General features: G+C 43.8%; 1 protein-coding gene across 7 annotated transcripts in view; it reads right to left on the bottom strand.

Moving 5' to 3' along the window:
• Positions 1-7,040: 7,040 nt before the first annotated feature.
• REXO1 (RNA exonuclease 1 homolog) overlaps positions 7,041-22,302 on the bottom strand; it is a 54,316-nt gene continuing 39,054 nt past the window's right edge. The window contains exons 10-18 of one of the 7 annotated variants that reach the window (XR_014490837.1): positions 18,810-18,923; positions 17,233-17,306; positions 14,189-14,299; positions 12,631-12,746; positions 11,668-11,806; positions 11,319-11,439; positions 8,814-10,049; positions 8,055-8,367; positions 7,041-7,750 (exon numbers count right to left, since the gene is read on the bottom strand). Coding sequence is in view for 2 of the 7 variants with exons in the window: in XM_083349474.1 (XP_083205600.1) it covers positions 10,479-10,567; positions 11,319-11,439; positions 11,668-11,806; positions 12,631-12,746; positions 14,189-14,299; positions 17,233-17,306; positions 18,810-18,923 (764 nt within the window). In the remaining 5 variants the exon portion in view is untranslated. Of the gene's footprint in view, positions 7,751-8,054; positions 10,050-10,407; positions 10,568-11,318; positions 11,440-11,667; positions 11,807-12,630; positions 12,747-14,188; positions 15,024-15,085; positions 15,739-17,232; positions 17,307-18,809; positions 18,924-22,302 lie in introns of those variants that run through there. The other 6 variants (XR_014490838.1, XR_014490835.1, XR_014490836.1 and 3 more) reach the window with 6 other exon arrangements.

Here is a 22,302-nt window from a genome sequence, read left to right as displayed (position 1 = left end):
TCTCGCCACTTTCTTCCACTAATGGACTAATCATTTCCTTAACTTTTTTCTTGTTTTTTACATGTTGAAAGAAGCTTTTTTGTTAGTTTAGACTTTTGTCACAAGCCTTAGTTCATTTTAAGCCTTAGCTTTCCTCACTTCATCTTTGCAGACTCGAGGTATTTGCTGATATTCTGCCTTAGTTATGTGCCTCTCTTTCCACTTTTTATACTTGTCCTTTTTATCTTTCAATTTATCAGAGAGTTCTTTATGCAGCCAGGCTGGTTTATTTTGAGAGCTGTTATTTTTCTTCTTTATTGGTATTGTGCTAGACTGGGCTTTTATAATCTCACTTCTCAAAATTTCCCAAGCTTCTTGAGTTGTTTTCCCCTTGAGGATTCTCATCCATGGAATCCTTCCCAAGCTCTAAGTTTATTGAAATTAACCCTTTTAAAGTCCAAGACTCTAGTTTGACTGTGTTCTATTGCTTGTGCTTGCGTAATGTTGAATTCTAATATTGCATGATCACTCCCCTCCCCAAGGTTCCACTGGCTTCAACGTCTTCTATCATTTCATCTCTGTTAGTGAGAATTTGGTCCAATATGGCTAATCCCCTAGTTCCCTTCTCTACATTTTGGCAGACAAAGTTGTCTGCTAGGGTTGTCAGGAAATTGTTTGATCTTCCAGTTGGTGAACAGTTTGTCTCCCAGGTTAATTAAAGTCCCCCATTACTATTCTGATGTGCTTCCTACATACCTTAGTTAGCTGACTAACAAAAAATTCATCTCTTTCCTCTGTTTGGTTGGGTGGCCTATAGTATACACCTATGGCAATGGCAATTTTCCCCCTTTAATATTGACCCAAATGCATTTGAGACAGTTTTCATCATTGTGCTCTAATTCTGTAGAGATGTAGTTATTTCTTATAGAGAGAGCAACTCCATCTCCTCTTTTATTTGGTCTCTTTCTTTTAAATAATTTAAATCCCTCTAGCTGTGTGTTCCATTTGTGGGTTTCATCCCACCAAGTTTCCGTAATGGCAACAATATCATATCTGCCCTCATTTACCTGAATTTCTAGTTCACCCTGTTATTGCTCGTGCTCTGTGCGTTGAGTCCTTTATGACTGACCCTGTGTTTACTTTCTACATAACTTGTGTGGCGCCTGAGTTCCCCTATTTTCTTACCACCTGTTTGATTAGTGCCCTTGGTGTGGCACTCACTATTAAAAGCTTGATTTTGCTTGACAACTAGGTTGATATTCTTGTCCACACACAGCTCTAGCTGGGTGACTTTGAGCCAATTACCAGGAGACTGTGAGTTCTAGTCCCACCTCAGCATGAAAGCTGGCTGGCTGGCTTTGTGAAGGCCACTCTCTATCAGCCAACCCACCTCACAAAAACTAGGAGGAAGGAGAATTAGGTATGATCACTGCCTTATTTTTGAAAACAATAATAAAGGTGGGATAAATAAATAAGTAAATGGTAAGTTTATGGTTCAGAAGCAAGGAAAACGTGAACTAGTGTGAGAACTGAGGAATGGCCCACAAACCTGGAATGACTTGGTGGCTTGTGGGTGCTCTCTCCAGCTTTCAACTTGCCTATTCTTATTTTATTCTGCACTTTATTTTAATTCAGTTTTTCATTCTGTCTTTTTCATATGATTTTATAGTTTGTACCTGTAAGCAGCCCACTGGGACAGTGAGACGGACAGTGTATAAATTTGATGAACAAAATAAAAAAAACACTGATCAGCTGATCAGTTCATTGTATAAACACTAGCATTGTCAAAGTGTTTGAATTCACAGCTACTAAATATGGCAATAGCCACTCATTTGTTTTGAAACAGGCGCAATTCATGGAGGATTGGGTTACTGATGATGGATAATTTTGCTGGTTCTTTCCAATCATCCAACCGCTAGAATCATAGACAGATTATTTTACATACCAGTGGCTAAGGACCTTCCTGAGTATAGCTAATTAGACACTGTGAGAATCCGCAGAATGCTAAATTAAACAGCTGTTTGGTTTGGCCCAGCAGGATTATTAGACACACTCCATTTCTCGTCTGTTGCAACATTGTCAGAAGCCAGTAATACAGAATAGAATAGAATAGAATAGAATAGAGTAGAGTAGAGTAGAGTAGAGTAGAGTAGAGTAGAGTAGAGTAGAGTAGAATAGAATAGAATAGAATAGAATAGAATAGAATAGAATAGAATAGAATAGAATAGAATAGAATAGAATAGAATAGAATAGAATAGAATAGAATAGGAATCTGGAAGGGACATTGGAGGTCTTCTAGTCCAGCCCCCTGCTCAAGCAGGAGAACCAATACCATCTCAGACAGGTGATTGTTCAGTCTTGAAAATTTCCAGTAATGGAGTGCCCATGATTTCTGGGCGTAAGCTGTTCCACTGGTTGATTCTCCTCACTCTCAGGAACTTTCTCCTTAATTCCAGGTTGCTTCTCTCTTTGATCAATTTCCAACCATTGTTTCTCGTCCTTCCCTCTGGTGCTCTTCTGAACAACCTGGCCCCCTCTTCCTTGTGGCACCCCCTCAGATACTGGAATACTGCTATCATGTCTCAACTATTTCTTCTTTTCTTTAGACTAGCCAAACCCAAGTTCCACAGCTGTTCTTCGTATGTTTTGGTCTCCGGGCCTTTGATCATCTTAGTTGCTCTTCTCTGAATTTATTCCAAACTCTCAACATCTTTTTTGTGATATGGTGACCAAGATTGGCTCCAGTATTCGAGGTGTGGTCTTACTAGGGCTTTATAAAGCAGTACTAATACTTGACCTGATCTTGATTCTATCTCTACTTTGAGATCAAGCCTGCATGTGCTCTTACAGCAGAGATGTATTTTCTGTGATATGTTGGGATATAATGCATCAATAAAAGACTCATTACCATAAGAATTACAGTTCCTAGTTGCTTCTCAAACCCATATCAAATGGATCATGAGATTTAATCCTGTAGAATTGTTTTACTAACTAGAACAATCAAGAATGCCAAAAGGAGCAGACCCAGAGGAGAAATTAAGGGCCCTTATGAGCAGGTGGGCTTGCAAATGCAGCTGGAACAGACAGACCTTATATTTGGAAGTAACAGAGATCACGTTTATTATTTAGAGACAGGCACTTTGTGGCCAACACTTGAGAATCCCCTCAGATACGCTGCCAGATTTCACAGGCACCAGAGCTGAAAAATGTGGTGCAGTTTCCTTTTGCTGTTAAATGGGAAACCTAATACAACAGTTGTGTGTAAGCCATTTAAAACACATACGTACATCTCCCATATACATCTTGCCAATAGAAAGCAAGATCATCCCAAAGTTTATTTTAAAAAGATGTACTGGAAGAGGATAGGAGAACATTACAGAAACATCAGCAACTGGATTGCTTTCACATTCAAATCCAATTTATCTTGCAGGCTGCTGCGGTAGAAACTCTTTCAGCCTCTCATCTGAGACCTCAGTGTGAATGGAGAGAAGATTCTTCTCTTAAATCAGAGGTCCTCAAACTTGGTCACTTTGAGACTTGTGGACTTCAACTCCCAGAATTCCCCAGCCAGCCTGGCTGGGGAATTCTGGGAGTTGAAGTCCACAAGTCTTAAAGTGGCCAAGTCTTAAAGTGGCCAAGTGGCTGGCTGGGGAATTCTGGGAGTTGAAGTCCACAAGTCTTACAGTGGCCAGATTTGAGCACCCCTGTCTTAAATGTTCAGGTACAGATAGTCCTCGACTTACGACCACAATTGAGCCCAAAATTTCTGTTGTTAAGTGAGACATTTATTGAGTTTTGCCCCATTTTATGACCTTTCTTGCCACAGTTGTTAAGTAAATCAGTACAGTTGATAAGTTAGTAATAAGGTTAAGTGAATCCGGCTTCTCCATTGACTCTGCTTACAAAAGGGGATCTCATGACCTTGGGACACAGCAACGGTCATAAGTATGAACCGGTTGCCAAGCATCCGAATTTTGATCACACGATCATGGAGATGCTGCGAAGGTTGTAACTGCGAAAAACAGTCATAAGTCATATTTTTCAGTGCCGTTGTAACTTTGAACGGTCACTAAATGTCGAGGACTACCTGTACATCAAACGCTAAGTGTCATTCTCAAAGGTGCTTTTTTTCAGGAGGCAACTGGACTTTCTTGAAGACCGTTCACTTCTCATCCAAGAAGCTTCTTCGGCTCTGACTGGATGGTGGGGAATGGAAGGATTTATATTTATTTTATTTATTTTATTTTAATTCCATTTATATCCCGCCCTTCTCCCAAGACTCAGGGCGGCTTACAAGCTTAGCAGTAGCCTTCATCCTATGTATATGCCTGCTTGTTAGGGCTTTCGCCCCCCCCCCCAGCGGCATTATTACAAAGTCAGCGTATTGCCCCCAACAATCTGGGTCCTCATTTTACCTACCTGGGAAGGATGGAAGGCTGAGTCAACCTTGAGCCTGGTGGGACTCGAACCTGCACTAATTGCAGGCAGCTGGTGTTACTTAAGGAGGCATTAGCCCACTGCTCCACCAGACAGCTGGTCATTTGCATTCTTGTAGAGCAGGGCTCTTCAAACTTGGCCCTTTTATGACTTGTGGACTTCAACTCCTTAGAATTCCTCAGCCAGCAAAGCTGGCTGAGGAATTCTGGGAGTTGAAGTCCACAAGTCATAAAAGGGCCAAGTTTGAAGAGCCCTGTTTTAGAGAGCCGTTGGGGCCATTTGGAGGCTTACCTGTGTCGTCAGGGTCACCTGAGTAGGCAAGTGTGCGTGGAGCCTTCTTGGCTACAGGATGTTTCCTGCCTTGTGGAAGACAGGCGCAGGCTGTTGGGGAGGAGTCTGTGTTGCCTGCCTCTCAAACTGAAGCGCAAATGGTTCCTGCAGTCTGCAATGTTTGGAAATCCGTGCATACTCCCGCACCATTCGAAGGGTGTTCATCCAAAGTGCATAGCTAAAAAGTCATTCATGCCATGGTTGTCCCAAAACAAGTAAGTCCAGTTGCCTGCTGAAAAAAAGCACCTTTGGGACAACCACGGCCTGGATGACTGAGCTTCTGCCAACCTAGCAGTTTGAAAGCACGTAAAAACACAAGTAGAAAAATAGGGACCACTACGGTGGGAAGGTAACAGCGTTCCGTGTGCCTTTGGCGTCCAGTCATGCCGGCCACATGACCACGGAGACGTCCTCGGACAAACGCTGGCTCTTCGGCTTTGAAACGGAGATGAGCACTGGCCCCTAGAGTTGGAAACAACTAGCACGCATGTGCGGGGGAACCTTTACCTTTACCTTATATGTATATGTATGTGTGTATATATAGTGCATTCAGAAAGTATCCAGACCCCCTTCACTTTTGTCAATTTTGTTATGCTGCAGCCTGATTCTACACTTATTGAAATTCACTTTTTTTCCTCCTTAATCTACACTCAGTACCCCATAATGACAAAGTGAAAACAGAATTTTAGAAATGTCTGTCAATCTATTAAAAAGGAAAAAAAAACTGAAATATCACATTGGCTAAGTATTCAGACCCTTCCCTCAGTATCTTGTTGAAGCACCTTTGGCAACAATTACAGCCTCATGTCTTTTGTGATATGACGCGACAAGCTTTGCACACCTGGATTGGGTTTTTTTCTGAAGTTCTTCCTTGCAAACCCTCTCAAGCTCAGTCAGGTTGGACGGCGAATGTTGGTGGACAGCCATTTTCAGGTCCCTCCGGAGATGTTCAATAGGATTAAAATCAGGGTTCTGGCTGGGCCACTCTAGGACATTCAGAGAGTTGTCCCTAAGCCACTCCTGTGTTGCCTTGGCTGTGTGCTTAGGGTCATTGTCATGTTGGAAAATGAACCTTCAGCCCAGTCTGAGGTCCTACGCACTGTGGAATAGGTTTTCATTGAGGATATCCCTGTACTTTGCTCCATTCAGCTTTCCCTCAACCCTGACCAGTCTCCCAGTCCTTGCTGCTGAAAAAAACCCCACATAGTGATGCTGCCACCACACTTCACTGTTGGGATGGTATTGGGCAGGTGATGAGTAGTGCTTGGTTTCCTCCAGCCATGATGTTTAGAATTGAGACCAGAGAAGTTCACCCTTGGTTTCATCAGACCAGAGAATAAAGCTCAGATTGTGGAAGGCTGCAGTGATAGTTGTCCTGCTGGAACTCTGTCCCATCTCCGCACAGGATCTCTGGAGCTTGGTCAGAGTGACCATCAGATTCTTGGTCATCTCTCTTACTAAGGCCCTTCTCCCGATTGCTCAGTTTGACTGGGCAACCAGCTGTTGGAACAGTCCTGGTTGTGCCAAACTTCCTCCATTTGAGAATTATGGAGGCCACTGTGCTCTTAGCAACCTTCAGTGCAGAAGAAATTTTATTGTAACTTTCCCCAGATCTGTGCCTTGCAATAATCCTGTCTCTGAGCTCTGCAGGCAGTTCCTTTGACCTCATGGCTTTTGCTCTGCTACAGTATGTTGTCTGCTGTGAGGCCTTCTATAGAGGCGTGTGTGCCTTTCCAAATCATGTCCAATCAATTTAATTTACCACAGGTCGACTCCAATCAAGGTGTAGAAAAATGTCAGCAATAATCAAGAGAAATGGGAGGCACCTGAGCTAAATTTCAAGTGTTGTTGCAAAGGGCTTGAAAGCTTATGCCAATATGATATAAAGTTTTTTTTTCTTTTTACAACATTTACAGACATTTCTATAATTCTCTTTTCACTTTGCCATTATGGGGTACTGAGTGTAGATCAGTGGTTCCCAACCTTTTCTATAGCCCGCACCCTTAGAATGCTTCTGATATATTCTCGCACCCCTTACAAAAGTTTGAAATAACGGTAATGAATTATGCATATACACTATAATTTTGAAAACCCAAGTTATCACACCCCCTGGAATATTTTCTCACACCCCCACGGTTGGGAACCCCTGGTGTAGATCAATGAGGAAAAAAATGAATTTAAACAACTGTAGAATCAGGCTGAAGCATAACAAAGTTGACAAAAGTGAAGGGGGTCTGAATACTTTCTGAATGCAATACATATAGCCCTCCACCCCTACAATCACGCTACGTAGGGATGCCACAGTTTGCTTTATTAAAAAAAATACAAAATAGTATTAACAGGTATACAGTTAAACGTACACAAAGTCTACAGTTTTATTACTGTACAGTGTTACAATCAGAGAAGAATTGCAGCCCCGAATGGCTGGGTTGGCCTGGGGAAAAAAGAGATCTTGTTTTTCTAAGTCTAAACTACTTAGAAGTCATTTCAAATCTTGCCTGTGAAGGAAGAGCAAAGGGCAGGCTCTGGTTGGTGAGCAGCAAACATCAAAATGATAGCAGAAAGGGGGCGGGGAGAAGATTAACCATCATGTTGGTGTCTAGGGAACTTTCATTCTTGGAGGTTAGGGAGCATCTGAGCTCTCTAATAATGATGGATTAATCAGTATTAATCCTGGTACAAGCTTGTAGTGCAAATACATTCCTTTGGTTAAACAGATCATCTGCTCACCCCAAGAATCTTCCTTTCATGAAACCATCTCTTTTATTCTAATGCTAAATAAAAACATGCATATCTGAGCAAGAAAGATGGATTCTACCCCACCATCTTTTAAAGTACCAAAGCCAGGATTATTAATATTCTGCTTTGCCCATGTATTTGTCATATTTATTTATCTGTCACATCTATAAAACATGCTTCTTGCTAACTAGCTGGCTGTGCTGCCTCTCTATTTCAATGGGAACTCTGGCAGTGTTCATCCAGATCCCAAGGTAGGATTCACTACCTAAACCACAGGTCTGCAACCCACGGCTCCGGAGCCGCATGCGGCTCTTTCAGCTGTCTCCTGCGGCTCCCAGTCCTCTGCCATGTGCAGTCCAAAAAAAAAAAAAGTGGGACTAAAAAAGTTCAACCAATCAATTCAAATATGCAGGGTAGGTGCATATCTCGCCTTGGCTCCACTCTTCAGTCAAACCCTGTTCTGCGCATGCACGCATGTACGCACATTTTTTGCGGCTCCCAGCTTTTCCTTTTGTGAGGGAACCAGTTCCGAGTGGCTCTTTCACTGTTTCAGGTTGCTGACCCCTGACCTAGACCAAGGGGGTTCAAGCTTGGCGACTTTAAGACTTGCATACTTCAACTCCCAGAATTCCCCACCAGTATGGCTAGTTGGGGAATTCTGGGAGTTGAAGTACATGTCTTAAAGTTGTCAAAATTGGAAAAACACTGGCCTAAGCCCTAATAGGAACATGAATTTCCTAGCATTTTAAAATGCTCCCACTGGGCTTCAGAGTGCGATATACTCTGCAAGGGAAATCTTACCTATTTTTTCCCAGGAAAATTCTTGACAGGTTTATGCACCTCTTGCTTTCCAAACCGTCCTGGGGCTTAAAATTCACAATGCTGTCAAAAGAGAAATGTACAGTTCCTCAGCTTCCATCAGGCAGGATTCACACACCACCAATCTGAAGAGCGGTCAATGGGTTGGGTCCTAACTGCTGTGAGGCACCTCATCTTCACTGTCACATCAGAAGAGATTAGAATGATGTAAAAATTGATAGCTAAGGTCTAAAGGAGGCTTTGCGCGGACGTGCCTAAAATACACAGCCCTTCTAAAGGCCAGTACAGACCGGTCACTGTTGAGAATTGGCTACTCACACAGCACCCAATATCCCTAACTAGACCACCAACATCGGTACCCAACATACACTGTACAATACATAAGGATGTCTTTCACAAGCAATAGCAGTAGCACCTATATACCACTTGACAGTGCTTTACAGCCCTCTCTAAGCAGGTTACAGAGTCAGCCGATTGCCCCCAACAGTCTGGGTCCTCATTTTACCGACCTCGGAAAAATGAAAGGATGAGTCAACCTTGAGCCAGTGAGAACCGAACTGCTGAAACTGCAGGCAGCCGGCAGGCAGCAGCAGTAGCCTGCACCACTGCATTCTAACCAATGCACCACCACGGCTCGTGGGCGTTGAAGTCTTGGAACAAGGTGAGTAAAGAGTGCTCCTTAGGCGCCTGTTGAATAAAAAGATAAGGCCTTTGACAAAACAAAGGAACCGTGTTACTAACCATTGTTTAGTGGAAATGTCAATTGTGGGCACAACCAGTTGCCCACCTGTGTGTGTGGGGGGGGGGAGACAACTGCTGGAAGTGGGGGCCCGCTTCCAATGGTGAGAGGCACAGAAAAGTCCGCATTGTATTAGCAGGGTCGTCTCACATCCCCGTTATTTCTGAGAAAACAGGCGAGGCGGGTGTGGGAGCTCTCCGCAGGGCAACAGAATTTATTCCACGTACTTGTATTTTAACAACTCAGTGGCCAGAGTGACAGACTTCATACACAACTGTTCAACTGGCAATTACAAAAAAGCCATTGGAGATGGAAAAAAAAAAGCCCCCGGAAGTCCCTACTACAAAATATTCAAGTTTAACCAGAGGGAGAATTTGGGAGCAAGTTATGAATTTTCCCCGTCACCTCTCCCTCCCAATTTGAGTGTAACAGCCCTTTGAAAATGTGATCAGTGCCAAACATGATCCTGCCTCTTTCTCCTCCTTTGCAGAAAACAGAAGCTAACTTTCAAGCCAGGAAGGCTGTAAGTCCTACCCCGAGCCAAAGGCAGAAGCAGCTAGTTTGAACAACTTCCTGAGCAGGGAGGGATACAGGGTCAGTGGGCAGCTTTGCCCCCTCAGTAGTTTCAAAGAAATGCTACCAGCAGCACAGACCAAAGCCATCTGGATTGTTTCCTGCAGCAGTTTGGTAGCAGCTTCTCACTTGGGAGCGTCTCTGGTCTCTTACAGTCAAGACCTAAGCAGGAAAGCGCGTCTGGAGTCACACCCCGAGGCCTGAAATCCCTGACTTTCCATAGCTTTATTCTTCTGCCCGTGACCTCCTCTGCTGTGCGTAACTCTCCCTTTCCAGGTCCTGTGTTTCAGTAGAGCTTCTTGAGCCAGGTTCCTTCCACCTGTGCAGCTCTGCTCCCGGCTTCCCTCCCTAAAATGAAGCCCGCATCCCTTCATCACCGCTTCGGCTTGCTTTCTTGACAGACGTGGGTCCATGACCGCCTTTTCCGCCATTCCTGTAGCCCAAGGCCAATCGCAAGACCCCAAATTAAATATATATATAAAACATGTAAATTAAAGCTAGCTTTTAAAGTCCATAAATAGGACAGGGGAAGAGGGAATAGTGGAACTCAGTGCCTCTTGGAAGTTATTCCGATCTTCTATGATACGTCTGTCTCCAAACCCTTCCCCCACCACAGGGATGGCTGACTTTCTTGGGTCACAATGCATTTCGCCTTGACTACAATGCCTGGGCACGCAGACCTGGCCCGTCGCTTTGCCAGCCAAAGGAGCTGCTCGCTCCCAATTCCTCGGGACACCTGTGAACCGAGAGGGGGGAAAAGTCTGGGAAGGGTCCGCTGCTGGCTACAGGTGTGTCTCTGCAGGCTTTTATTATTGCCCTGTGATAAAAATGCGAAGGAGAATAGCAGCAGCGTGGAGGCGGATCATCGCTTCACTTTGGCATCTTCCTTGATCTTCCAGATCATCAGCTCCATGCAGGCTCGGGCATCCTCACTGGAGTCATGACCTTCCACTGTTAGCAACCAGAAAAATAAGAAGCCATTCATTTACTTACGGCATGGGGTTTACAGGCCCACCTAACCTGAATGGTGCGACTCTGGGTAGCATACAGTAAAAAACAAGCAAAACTCCAAACTAAACACGACATTAAAAAGCATACCCAACGTAGAAAGCGGCACCAAACACTATCATAAAAGAAGCAAAAGGGAACTCTGTTCAACTGGACTCAGATACCTTGCGGGCGGGGGGGGGGGGGACGACGGGGGACAGATTTTAACCATTTTTCCAAAAGGAGAGGAGTTAAGCATTTTGCCATATGGGAGGGAGGGGAAATTAGCTATTACTCTGGGGGAAGGGGCAATTGTATCTAAGTTAAGAGGAGTAATATATTACGTAGATTTTTTTAAAAATGTTGTTTTTTCAAAAGGCAGCAAAGTTTATTGCGGTGGGCATTAAGTTGAATCACTGTTAAGTGATTAAGAGAACACAGTGATCATTAAGCAAATTCATTATCCACAATGGGCTTCTTTTTTTTTTTTTTGCTGGAAACTGGAAACAAACACTGGTTTCCAGTAAAAAAAATATATATTTTAAGTTGCAGACAGGGGATCACGAGACACTGCAAATGACCTTAAAGAGCAATAGCAATAACAGGTAGACTTATATAGCGCTTCATAGTGCCTTGCAGCTCTCTCTAAGCCGTTTACAGAGTCGGCCTATTGCCCCCAACAATCTGGGTCCTCATTTTTGCCCCAAAGTCTTACCGCTATCCTGGATGATGCGCTTGAGGTAATCTGCCATCAACGTACGCAATGCCCGCTTGTAAGGCAAACCCAGGCGGTGAGGGAAGACGACAGCTGTGTCTACCACCATAGAGTGGATAAGCTAGTAAGGGAAGGAAGAAGAATATTTATTGGATTCTTCCGTACATTCTTTCTTTCCTTTTGGACTTTTAATTAAAAGTGCTTAAATACAAGAGTGTATGTTTCAAGGAAGTGCGTCTTAAAAGACAGGCCAGAGAAGGCAATGGATTTGCCCATCAACTAGCTATGGCCATCATGTCAGGGGGAAGGGCGTATGTAAAACATGTGTGTGTTTCCATGCAACGTTTACCTTTAGTGCAAACAAGTCACTTTCTAAACTATGGCCTATCAGGATAGTTTCTGCGCTGAACATACTCAAGAGAACCGCCTGGACATCCCGAAGAGTTATTGACGCGTTCTCCAGATCTGCCTCTGTCACACCTGAAAACCTGCCAAGGAAAACTGGTATCGTCAGCTGTTTTGTTCTGTTTTGAAATTCTGCTGCTTTTCAGACATATGGTAACCACCCATCACGTGTGTAACTGTAGGCTAACTCCTGCTGAGAGAACCTCCTCCCTTTTCTTTCACAAAACCTCTCGAGCAAAATGGACCCCGGTTTCTTTTTGGCAGCACCCCCCGACGAGGATGGCTAAAAACAGAAGGAACGCTTCCCCACCATCTTGTGCTGGGAAATAGATAAAAACTGTAATATGGGCAGGAATGCAGGTACAACACAAATTCAACTTCCCCCTCAAATCCAGCACCACCCACGTGTGTCACACGCGCCCTCTGACCTCTCCTCGATATTACACGTTTGTAAATATCGCCACAAAAAGTGCTCCCGGGCCTGCCTTATTGGAAAGAACAAAGTTCAGAGCAATAACCCAGAAAGAAACGTGAAAAGCAGGTTCTCCCCATAGGAAAAATACCCAGCTCATTTATTGGGGCGATGTGATCTAGACGGATCCAACGGTTTGGGAGTGCAAATGTTCTGAATTAGTTTTTCTGATTCACAAACCAGGACAAGCAGAGAACAAGGCAATGAATCTGAAGTTCAAAAAATGGAAGATCGCCTGCTGAAACTCAGAAATCCCGCATGGAGGAAGCTGGGCCAGCCTAGCTTGTGCCACATGGCTTTCTTTCTACGGCTTCAGCAGGCAAGTCTAAAGGTGCAGATGCTTAGCAGATACCCTGGCCACTCAACGGCTGTCACCAAGCGCGCAGACTTTTGTTTGTGTTCCTCGTGCATTTTCACAATTTGTGGGGGCCTCACCGAGTGTTGTAATCCACAACTTTGGAGTCTGGCTTGACAAAGGTATCGTAGACCACTTTCAGGTCTGAGTTGATCACAGTGACACGCGTCAGCTCTAAACCCTGCTTAGTGTAACACTGCAGAAGACAAGAGGCGAGAGACACAAAGAAAGCATGTTTTAGGAGAGGTTCCCACCAGCTGTTGGGCAACAACAGCCATTCATCAGACCTCAAGCCAATTTTGCAATCAGAGGGAAAGACGTGAAAAAGAATCAGGGGGAAAAAACATGATTCAGAAAAGTTTCCAGTAATTTAGGCGTGGGACTCGGTATGCCTTATTTTAACCACATTTCTCTTCTGCCTTCTTTCTGAGGAGTTCAGAAATTGTAATTGGTACCTTCCGCTCTATATTTTATCTCTACAGTAACGTTCTCGGCTAGGGTTAAGTCTAGTACCAAGGACCAGTCCTAGATCCCTCTGCTCGGATAGCCGCCCGCCTCACCAGATGTTCTCCTCTGCAACTCCCAAAATTCCAACCAGCAGAGCTAGACTGATGGGAATGCTAAGGGATGCAGCTTCAACAAACCTAAAAAAGCACCAGCTTGGGGGAAGGGACATAGCAGGTACATCTGTGCCTGAGCCCCTTCTCATTTCATTTCATTTCATTTATTAAATTTATATACCGCCCTTCTCCCGAAGGACTCAGGGCGGTGAACAGGGCATATATAAATAGAAAATACAAAAATTAAAAGAGAATTAAATAATCGCCCAGATAAAACATTAACAATATAAAAACCCATTAAAAACCCTAACATCCCCCATCAGGCCAGGCCAGCTTGTTCAAATAAATGGGTCTTCAGACCGCGCCGGAAGGAGCGAAGGTCCGGTGCCGTCCGGAGCTCAACCGGCAGTTGGTTCCATAAAGCCGGAGCGCCCACAGAGAAGGCCCTCCCCCTGGGGGCCACCAGCCGACATTCTCTGACCGAAGGCACCCTGAGGAGGCCCTCTCTGTGGGAACGCACAGGGCGGAGGGAAGTTGACGCCGGCAGCAGGTGGTCTCAATGATGCTCAGACTAGAATTTTTATTAAAAAGTTCAATTCTGCAAACACACGAATTATGGAAATGTGATGAAATTTTGGTTCAGGCTTCTAGATTCTTCCCTCTTCCAGAATGCACCCGTGTATTCCATCTCCCCCGAAACCTTTCCCTGAACTCAAGGCAGGCACCATTTGGTGGACTCTTGAGCACAGTCCCTCTTCTGGGACTGCCTTCTCACCATTTTTTTTCCCAGTTGAGTTTTTGTTTTCTACTTCTACAATGCAAACCCTTCAGTTGTGCCCTTGTGGCCACCATCCTGGCTTCTTTAACCACATCCCGGTTTATGTGCTTGCTGATTGCCTCCTCTTGAATCTCAACAGCCTTGTTTTACTTCGAAAACCCTTTCTGTCTTACCCAAACTCTTCACTGAGCATGCACGGTGGTGTCAAAGGTGTTTCCGTTGGGGCGCAACATTTAAGTACACATTCCAGAAGAAAGATGGAATCCTTAAGGTCATTCTCTATATGCATCGCCAACCTACCATTTCGCAATCCAAGGCGTAGATGCCAGGATGCCCACCTGCCCGTGGCAACTTTTCAAACGTCTTCACAAAACCTTCCAGACTTTCCTTCCGGCCGTCATGGACATGTTGCTTAAGGTGAGAGTGGGGGAAGAATTAAACAAGCGTTAAAAAGCGATGCCCGGAGAAAGGATCGGGAGGACTCCAATCTTGCCCACTTTTAGTTAGCAGACCAGACCGGTGGTCTTGCAAAATGCCAACCTGAGTAAACACGATATGGGAAGTAAAGGTTACCTTTTTTTTTTTTTTTTTACCGGTGGGTGGAGAGAAGACTGAAAACTGACTTGCTCCATAACGCAGAATCAAAAGATCAATAACAATTACAAGAGTGAAAGAGAACGCCCTCGCTTTGTTACAGAACAATAATATTAATAATAAAAAAAACTGACAGAAGTTCTCGAGAACATCCGAGAGAACCACACAGAAAATAAACAAGTCTATCTGGACAGCAAATCTTTTCAAAGAGCAAAACTTGTGATGTCTCGGCGGGGGGGGGGGGGGGCGCGAACAGGATGTACTTCTCCTATAATGTAGATAAGGAACCTTGATAGTGGGCCCAATATCCCATCATCTTTACGGTGGAAAAGGCCATCTTGAAAATGGGGACGTATCAAGACAGCTCCCAGGAGCGTCAGGCTTGAGCACAAAACATTTTACCCGCTCCTAGTAGGGACGCGGCGGCTCAGTGGGTTAGGACGCTGAGCTTGTCGATCAGAAGGTCGGTAGTTTGGCGGGTCGAATCCCGAGCGCCGCGTAACAGAGTGAGCGCCTGTTACTCGTCCCAGCTTCTGCCAACCTAGCAGTTCGAAAGCACATAAAAATGCAAGTAGAAAAATAGGGACCACTACGGTGGGAAGGTGCGCCTTTGGCATCCAGTCATGCCGGCCACATGACCACGAAGACATCCTCGGACAAGCGCTGGCTCTTCGGCTTTGAAACGGAGATGAGCACCAGCCCCTAGAGTTGGAAACGACTAGCACGCATGTGCGGGGGAACCTTTACCTTTTAGAGAGGTGTGGACTAAAATCTCTGGAGAGCAAAAAGATCTGATCTCCTTTAGTTTTCCTCACAGCTCTATTTCTATATCCCTCTAAATGCACTGAGCCCCAATCTCTCTCTGAGTGGAGAAGCCCATTTCCTCAAGAAATGCAGCAGCCTCGGGCCTGTGCAGAATTACTTCCTTCTCCTACCATCATTTTCCCTTATTCTGTGTCAAGGAAAGTCCTGCGGACGTCTTCATACTGTGACCAGGGTTACTATGTAATCACGATATACTCTGAATTATAGCTTTGGGATAAGGGGGTGGTAGTGGTGGGTCGAACACGTGCTAACAGCACGATCCAGCTGAAAAAAAAAGTACACACAGTCTTAGGCTGGATCAACCAAAGCCTAATATTAAGTTCAGGAGAATTTTTTGTTTAGATCATACTTGGGAAACACCAGGTTGATATTTTAGGAAGGGCTTTCTTAAACTGGAATATGTTCAGAGGAGAACTTAGATGATACCAGACCTGGAAGGAAAAAAAAAACTTCTGAGGAAATATACTGGGTATGTCTTGTCTAGAAGGGGGGGGGGGGGAAATACACAAAGATGTGATAGCTGCCTTCAAGTATCTCAAAGGCTGTTGTGTACAAGATGGGGTAACACTGATCCAGGGGGGAAAAAAAAGACAAGAAACAACGGATTTAAAATAAGTAGAAAGTTGATTTGGGTTGGTCATCAAGCAAATTTCCCAAATGCCAAGAGCTGTTCCACCATAGAGCAGACTGCCTCAGGAACAGCTTTCACTGGAGGAGTCTGAACAGAAGTTGAAGGGAGTATCTGTTGGAGATACTACAATAGCGGACTCTTGCACGGAGCACATGGTTGGATTAGATGACCTCAAAGATCCCTTCCAGACCTTACATTCTGTGATTCTTTGATCCCCGTCCTTCTATTTGGGGAAAGTGTTAACTCAGTTGAGACTGCAGCATTGTCCTCGGTAGCCAGGGCCCCGTTCTAAGCTTCCCTCTCAAGCTCTTACAGAAAATTCATGTCTGCTGAAGATTTTAACAAGCCACAATGACTAACTGGATGAAATTAACCCTCGTGGTAAGAAGAGGAGGAAATATTTTTGATATAATGGCCCATGTGCTTCATGGCATAGAGCCTCGTTTTCTTGAGTGGCCCTGGAGCGGCCGCGTATTTCCAATTGTCTCAGCCAATCCAGTATGTTTGAACAGCTCCTCTATTAAATGCTGCCATCTTGTGGGACTGAGGAAGTGGGCCTTCTCTGTCTCTGCCTAGGGAGCAGCATTCCCTGTGAGAGGCAAATGGCACTCCCTCTCCTCGGGTTCTGGAAAGCCCTTAAAACCTGCATTTGTTCATGGGCCTGGATTTCATGTGTGTACTGATGCATTTGTGGGGTCCCGTTGTATCCGTTAGCATTCGGATAAAGTCTTAAGTTTGGGCTGCTTATTTGGGTGTGTGTTTTTACTGTTTGCTGGATTTTCTAGGCCAGGGGTGTCAAACTCGCAACGTCACGTGACGTGCTGTGACTTTTTTTGCCATTGCCGGCAATGGGGCTGGCACGGTTTCGCTATGATGCATCCGGCCCGCGGGCTGGCAGTTTGACGTTCCTCTTCTAGGCCATCCAAAGTCTAATGCAGGGGTACCTAACCTTGGCAACTTTAAGACTTGTGGACTTCAACTCCCATGCTGGCTGAGGAATTCTGGGAGTTGAATCCACAAAATCTTCAAAATTGCCAAGGCTGAACATCCCTGCTCTAATGCATTAGACCGCTATCACAAACTTAACAGTAAATGAAATATTTTGTCCTATTACTACAGAGAATAGCTGATAGAAGGAGCCATGGCTTTTTTCAAGCCAAAATAAGATTGAAAAGCATCTCCAAAGCAACTTCTATGAAACAGAGATCAAAGCGGCAAAGCTGTGACTATGCTTAGAGAGAAGGTGGTCCACTTTACCTGGTACTTCATGGTTTGACTTAACATGGTTACATACTTTTGCAATTTGGCATCCGAGTGAACCCACGGCTCCTGAACAACAGCTATAATGTGTTTCCCAGCCACCTGGCACTGCAAAAAGAGAGAGAGAGAGAGAGAGAGAGAGAGAAATGCTAAGTGGGAAACCTTCACTGTGCACAAAACCATCAATCAAAGATTAAGCAAAAACTAGTCTGGTTGAGATAATCCTGATTTCAATACTAACACAATTCCTTTCTATCAAACTACTTGGGGAGGGTTATGTTTAAAATTATTACTTATAATGAAGATGCAGGCTAGGAAAATGATGCCAAAGGAAAAAGAAAGCAAACAGTAGTATGAGCAATTGCATAATGAACACGGAAAGCTAAAATAGCTTACTTCTGAAAGATTTGTAAGCCGTATCATTTAAATAATCTCTAAAAGGATTACAGGCTAGTTCTTGGAGGACTGGGGTTTGATGACAATTGGTCCCAGGTAAGGTGATTCTAATGAAGTGGATCCCATTTTGTCTCTGTCGCAAACATGATTGTGTTTATTGTCTTTCAATTGTGTCCTTATGCTTCCTACTTAAAACAACAATAACCTTGCATGTTATAAAATGCTCTGGATGAATTATTTACTCATTTGGGATTTTTTTTTCTAAATGTTTGCAAATCTTTGCTACTGAATGTTATCGGAGCTTCACAAAAGCCCTCTTGATATATAAACAGAGTCTGAGGGAACAAAGAGCCTTGGTGGAGCAGTGGGCTAATGCCTCCTTAAGTAACACCAGCTGCCTGCAATTAGTGCAGGTTCACATCCCACCAGGCTCAAGGTTGACTCAGCCTTCCATCCTTCCGAGGTAGGTAAAATGAGGACCCAGATTGTTGGGGGCAATAAGCTGACTTTGTAATAATGCCGCTTGGGGGTTTGTGTGAAAGCCCTAATAAGCAGGCATATACATAGAATGAAGGCTACTGCTAAGCTTGTAAGCCGCCCAGTCTTCGGAGAAGGGCGGGATATAAATGGAATTAAAATTAAAAAAATAAATAAAAATAATGCCAAAGTGTGATGTCTGTGGAGATTCTCATCATCCAGGTCGTAGTTGTCTCAAAAGGTGCTTTTTCAAAAAGTAACTGGACTGTTTTTTGAGAAAGAAAAACAAGGCCTTTTACTTCCCTTCCAAGAAGCTTCATCAGTTGTGACTGGACTGTGGGGGGGGGGGATCCTATCCTTCCATCCTATCCTTCCATTTCCCTCACCATCCAGTCGCAACTGATGAAGCTTCTTGGATGAGAAGAGAAACGTCTTCTTTCTCAAAAAGACAAGTCAGGCTGCCTTTTGAAAAAGGCTTCTCTCATTTTTTTTCTCATTGTCCTCCAATATCCAAAGGGCCATCTGACTACGTGACATTACTATTAGAGAACGGAGAAATACACGGCCACGAGCAGAGAACTAAAACCTAGCTGTCTGAGCTCTCAGATCAGCTTGCAAAACGCCATCTGTGCAAAACCTCACAGGTTTCCTGTCAGGATAAAAATCAATGTCATGCACTTTGAATTCCACTGGAGAAAGAATATGTTTTTTTTAAAAAAAAGAATGTAAAACTATTACCTCTCTGCTTGCGCAATCTCCCCCAGTGATGGATGCATTCTTCTTTACGGACACAGTTTCCAGAAGATGTTACCATGTATTCTGTGCCACAACGACAGCAAATCCTGCAAGAACCTTCCAGAAGAAAAAGAAGTGTGTGAAAAAGTATAGATTTTGGGCTCTCGGTCCTTTCTTCTAAAACACTCGGCTTGCGACCACAACTGGAAGTGAATTTCCAGTTTAGTAAGCAAATCGGTTGTGAAGTGAGTTGCACCCCTTTTTTAGCTACCTTGTTTTGCCACGGTTGTTAAGCAAGCTCCTGCAGTGAAGTGGATCATTTGGTTGTTAAGCGAGCCAGCTTCCCCCATTGACTTCTCTTGTGGGAAGCCGGCTGGGAAAGTTGCAAATGACAATCCCGCGATCCCAGGACCATGTTGCCAGGCGCCTGAATTTTGTTCCCATGACAGTGGGGATGCCGAGACAGTTGTAAGTGCCATTGTAACTCTGAATGGTCACTAAAGGAAAGGTTGTATGTCAAGGACTACCTGGAGTTCAGACAGACAAAACACACTTTGCGTGTCAACATCCTCATTCATACTGGAGAAAAGTTTTGTTTCTTGCGGCAGAAAGTTTGCAGTCATTCAGCTGAGGAAGACCTGGTTGGTATTACCCTGACATATGGGGTCTACCAAAAAGACTGAAATCTATGGGGGGAAAAAAGACAGTTCCTTTCTGTCGTTGAAGGATGTACAAATTTTATTTATTTATTTATTTATTTATTTATTTATTTATTTATTTATTTATTTATTTATTTATTTATTTATTTATTTATTTATTTAATATACCGCCCTATTCCCGTAGGACTCAGGGCAGTTTACAGGGAAAATTAAAATACATAGTATACAAAATTAAAATCAATTAAAACTATTAATTAAATTACAATCCCTGAAGTTAAACTAAAACCCAATTAAATTAAATTAAATTAAAACCCCTCAGTCTGGAAGCCCCTTACTCTTGGCTAAGGCCTCTTCTAGGGCAATTGTAACTGCCGCAACAGCATGAAAGAATATGAGAAAAGGGGAAGATTATTAAATACCCAGAGATTAAACACATTGCTGTATTTCATCAATTCCCCCCTCACTTTCAGACCCCATCGTTGTTTGTTCTGACCATGGTTACTGTACTGTACCTGCCAGCTTATCATGCCAAAACCACACCTTCCTCTGATCTGATGGCAACGAACACAGGGAACTGCTTTAGACATAGGGACGGAATCCGTTTACCTGGCCTAGTGCTCCTCTTATGACTGACATTTAACTTTTTGCTGTCTCTGACAGAAGTCTTCTCTCTGTGTTGGCTACTTCAGATCTGGAAGAGCTGCAACCTAGCCTGGGCCCTGGGCCCTCTATTTGCTTCCAAGGTCCTAGCACCAGCCTTGAAGCCTTCTGGGGCAATCGCTCTACTGGATTCTGAGGTGGCATTTTAAGACTGTTAAATAGACAGATAGACTGACAGACCACAACCTCTGAAATGTGTCCTCAGACACAGGACACCCCCTAGATCACCAATCTCTTCTTCACTACAGGTAGTCCTTGCCTTATGATTTATGTTGTTGTGATGTTGTTGTTAGCTGCAAAGTCGTGTCTGACCCATCGCGACCCCATGGTCAACGTTCCTTCAGGCCTTCCTGTCCTCTACCATCTCCTGGAGTCCATTTAGGTTCATGCCTACTGCTTCAGTGACTCCATCCAGCCACCTCTTTCTCTGTCGTCCCCTTCTTCTCTTGCCCTCAATCTTTCCCAGCATTAGGCTCCTCTCCAGTGAGTCCTTCCTTCTCATTGCGTGGCCAAAATATTTGAGTTTCAACTTCAGGATCTGGCCTTCTAAAGAGCAGTCAGGGTTGATCTCCTCTAGGACTGACTGGTTTGATCACCTTACAGTCCAAGGGACTCGCAGGAGTCTTCTCCAGCACCAAAGTTCAAAGGCCTCAATTCTTTGGCGCTCAGCCTTTCTTATGGTCCAACTTTCACAGCCATACATTGCAACTGGGAAGACCATGGCCTTGACTATACACACTTTTGTTGACAGGGTGATGTCTCTGCTTTTTAGTGTGCTGTTTATGATTGATGTCTTTTAACAATTGGTCAACGTTACCACAGAGTTCCCAAAAGCCATTTGTGATCTGTTTTCAAAGTTACAGCAGCTGCACTTCTCCCTACATTCACACGATTGTATTTTGGGTATTGGCAAACCATTTGCAGTGACTGTGATTTGTGTGACGTTTTTGCTGGTTTCTGGTGTTTAATTCGTTTTTGAGGGGAAAAACACTCATTGGGGAAAAGTTACTTGCTCAACGACTGTAGCGTTCACTTAATGCCCACAGCATTCACATAACGACCGCTGCAAAAATTATACAGGGAGGCCTCAACTTACAACTATTCTTTTAGTGATTGTTCAAAGTTACAACAGAACAGGGGAAAAAAGTTACTTCTGACTACTTTTCGCACCTATGACTGTTGCAGCATCCCCATGGTCATGTGACCCTTGAAAACTAGCATGTATTTATGATGGTTGCAATGTCCTGGGATCATGGTTTTGAGGTCTTCTGATAAAGTCAATGGGGAAGCCAGATTCACTTAATAGCAGTGTTACTAACTTATCAACTGCAGTGATTCACTTAGCAACTGTGCCAAGAAAGGTCATAAAATTGGGCAAAACTCACTTAACAAATGTAATAATAATAATAATAATAATAATAATAATAATAATAATAATAATAATAATATAATAATAATATAATAATAATAATAATAATAATAATAATAATAATAATAATAATAATAATAATAATAATAAAAAGTAGAGGTTTTCTACTCCAACTCCCTGCTCAGACAGGAAACCCTATACCATTTCAGACAAATGGCTGTCCAGGTTCTTCTTAAAACCTTCCAGTGTTGGAGCATTCACCGCTTCTGGAGGCAGGTTGTTCCACTGGTTAATTGTTCTAACTGTCAGGAAGTTTCTCCTTAGTTCTAGGTTGCTTCTCTCCTTGACTAGTTTCCATCCATTGCTTCTTGTCCTGCTTTCAGGTGCTTTGGAGAATAGCTTGACTCCCTGTTCCATGTGGCAACTCCTGAGATATTGGAACACTGCTATCGTGTCCCCCCTGGTCCTTCTCTTCGTTAGACCAGACATACCCAATTCCAGCAAACGTTCCTTATATGTTTTAGCCTCCAGTCCCCCGATCATCTTTGTTGCTCTTCTCTGCACTCTTTCTATGTCTTGCTTAGAAATAGAAATTTTGGATTCAATTATGCTTGTTTAGTCCTCGACTTAACAAGCATAACGGAGTCCACAATTTCAATTGGGTCCAGTCATGTGATGTCTCAACGTACTACTTCAACGACTTGCAACTGTAATTCTAGGGTCAGTTATGGTTCTATGTCGAGGACTACTTGTAGTTCATGTGCCTGCACCTCTGGAATGGCCTAGCAATTCAAGAGAAGACCTTCAG

The sequence above is a fragment of the Vipera ursinii genome (genome assembly GCF_947247035.1).
Source record: "Vipera ursinii genome assembly, chromosome: 1".
NCBI lineage: Eukaryota > Metazoa > Chordata > Lepidosauria > Squamata > Viperidae > Vipera > Vipera ursinii.
This window is presented reverse-complemented; position numbering and strand designations above follow the sequence as displayed.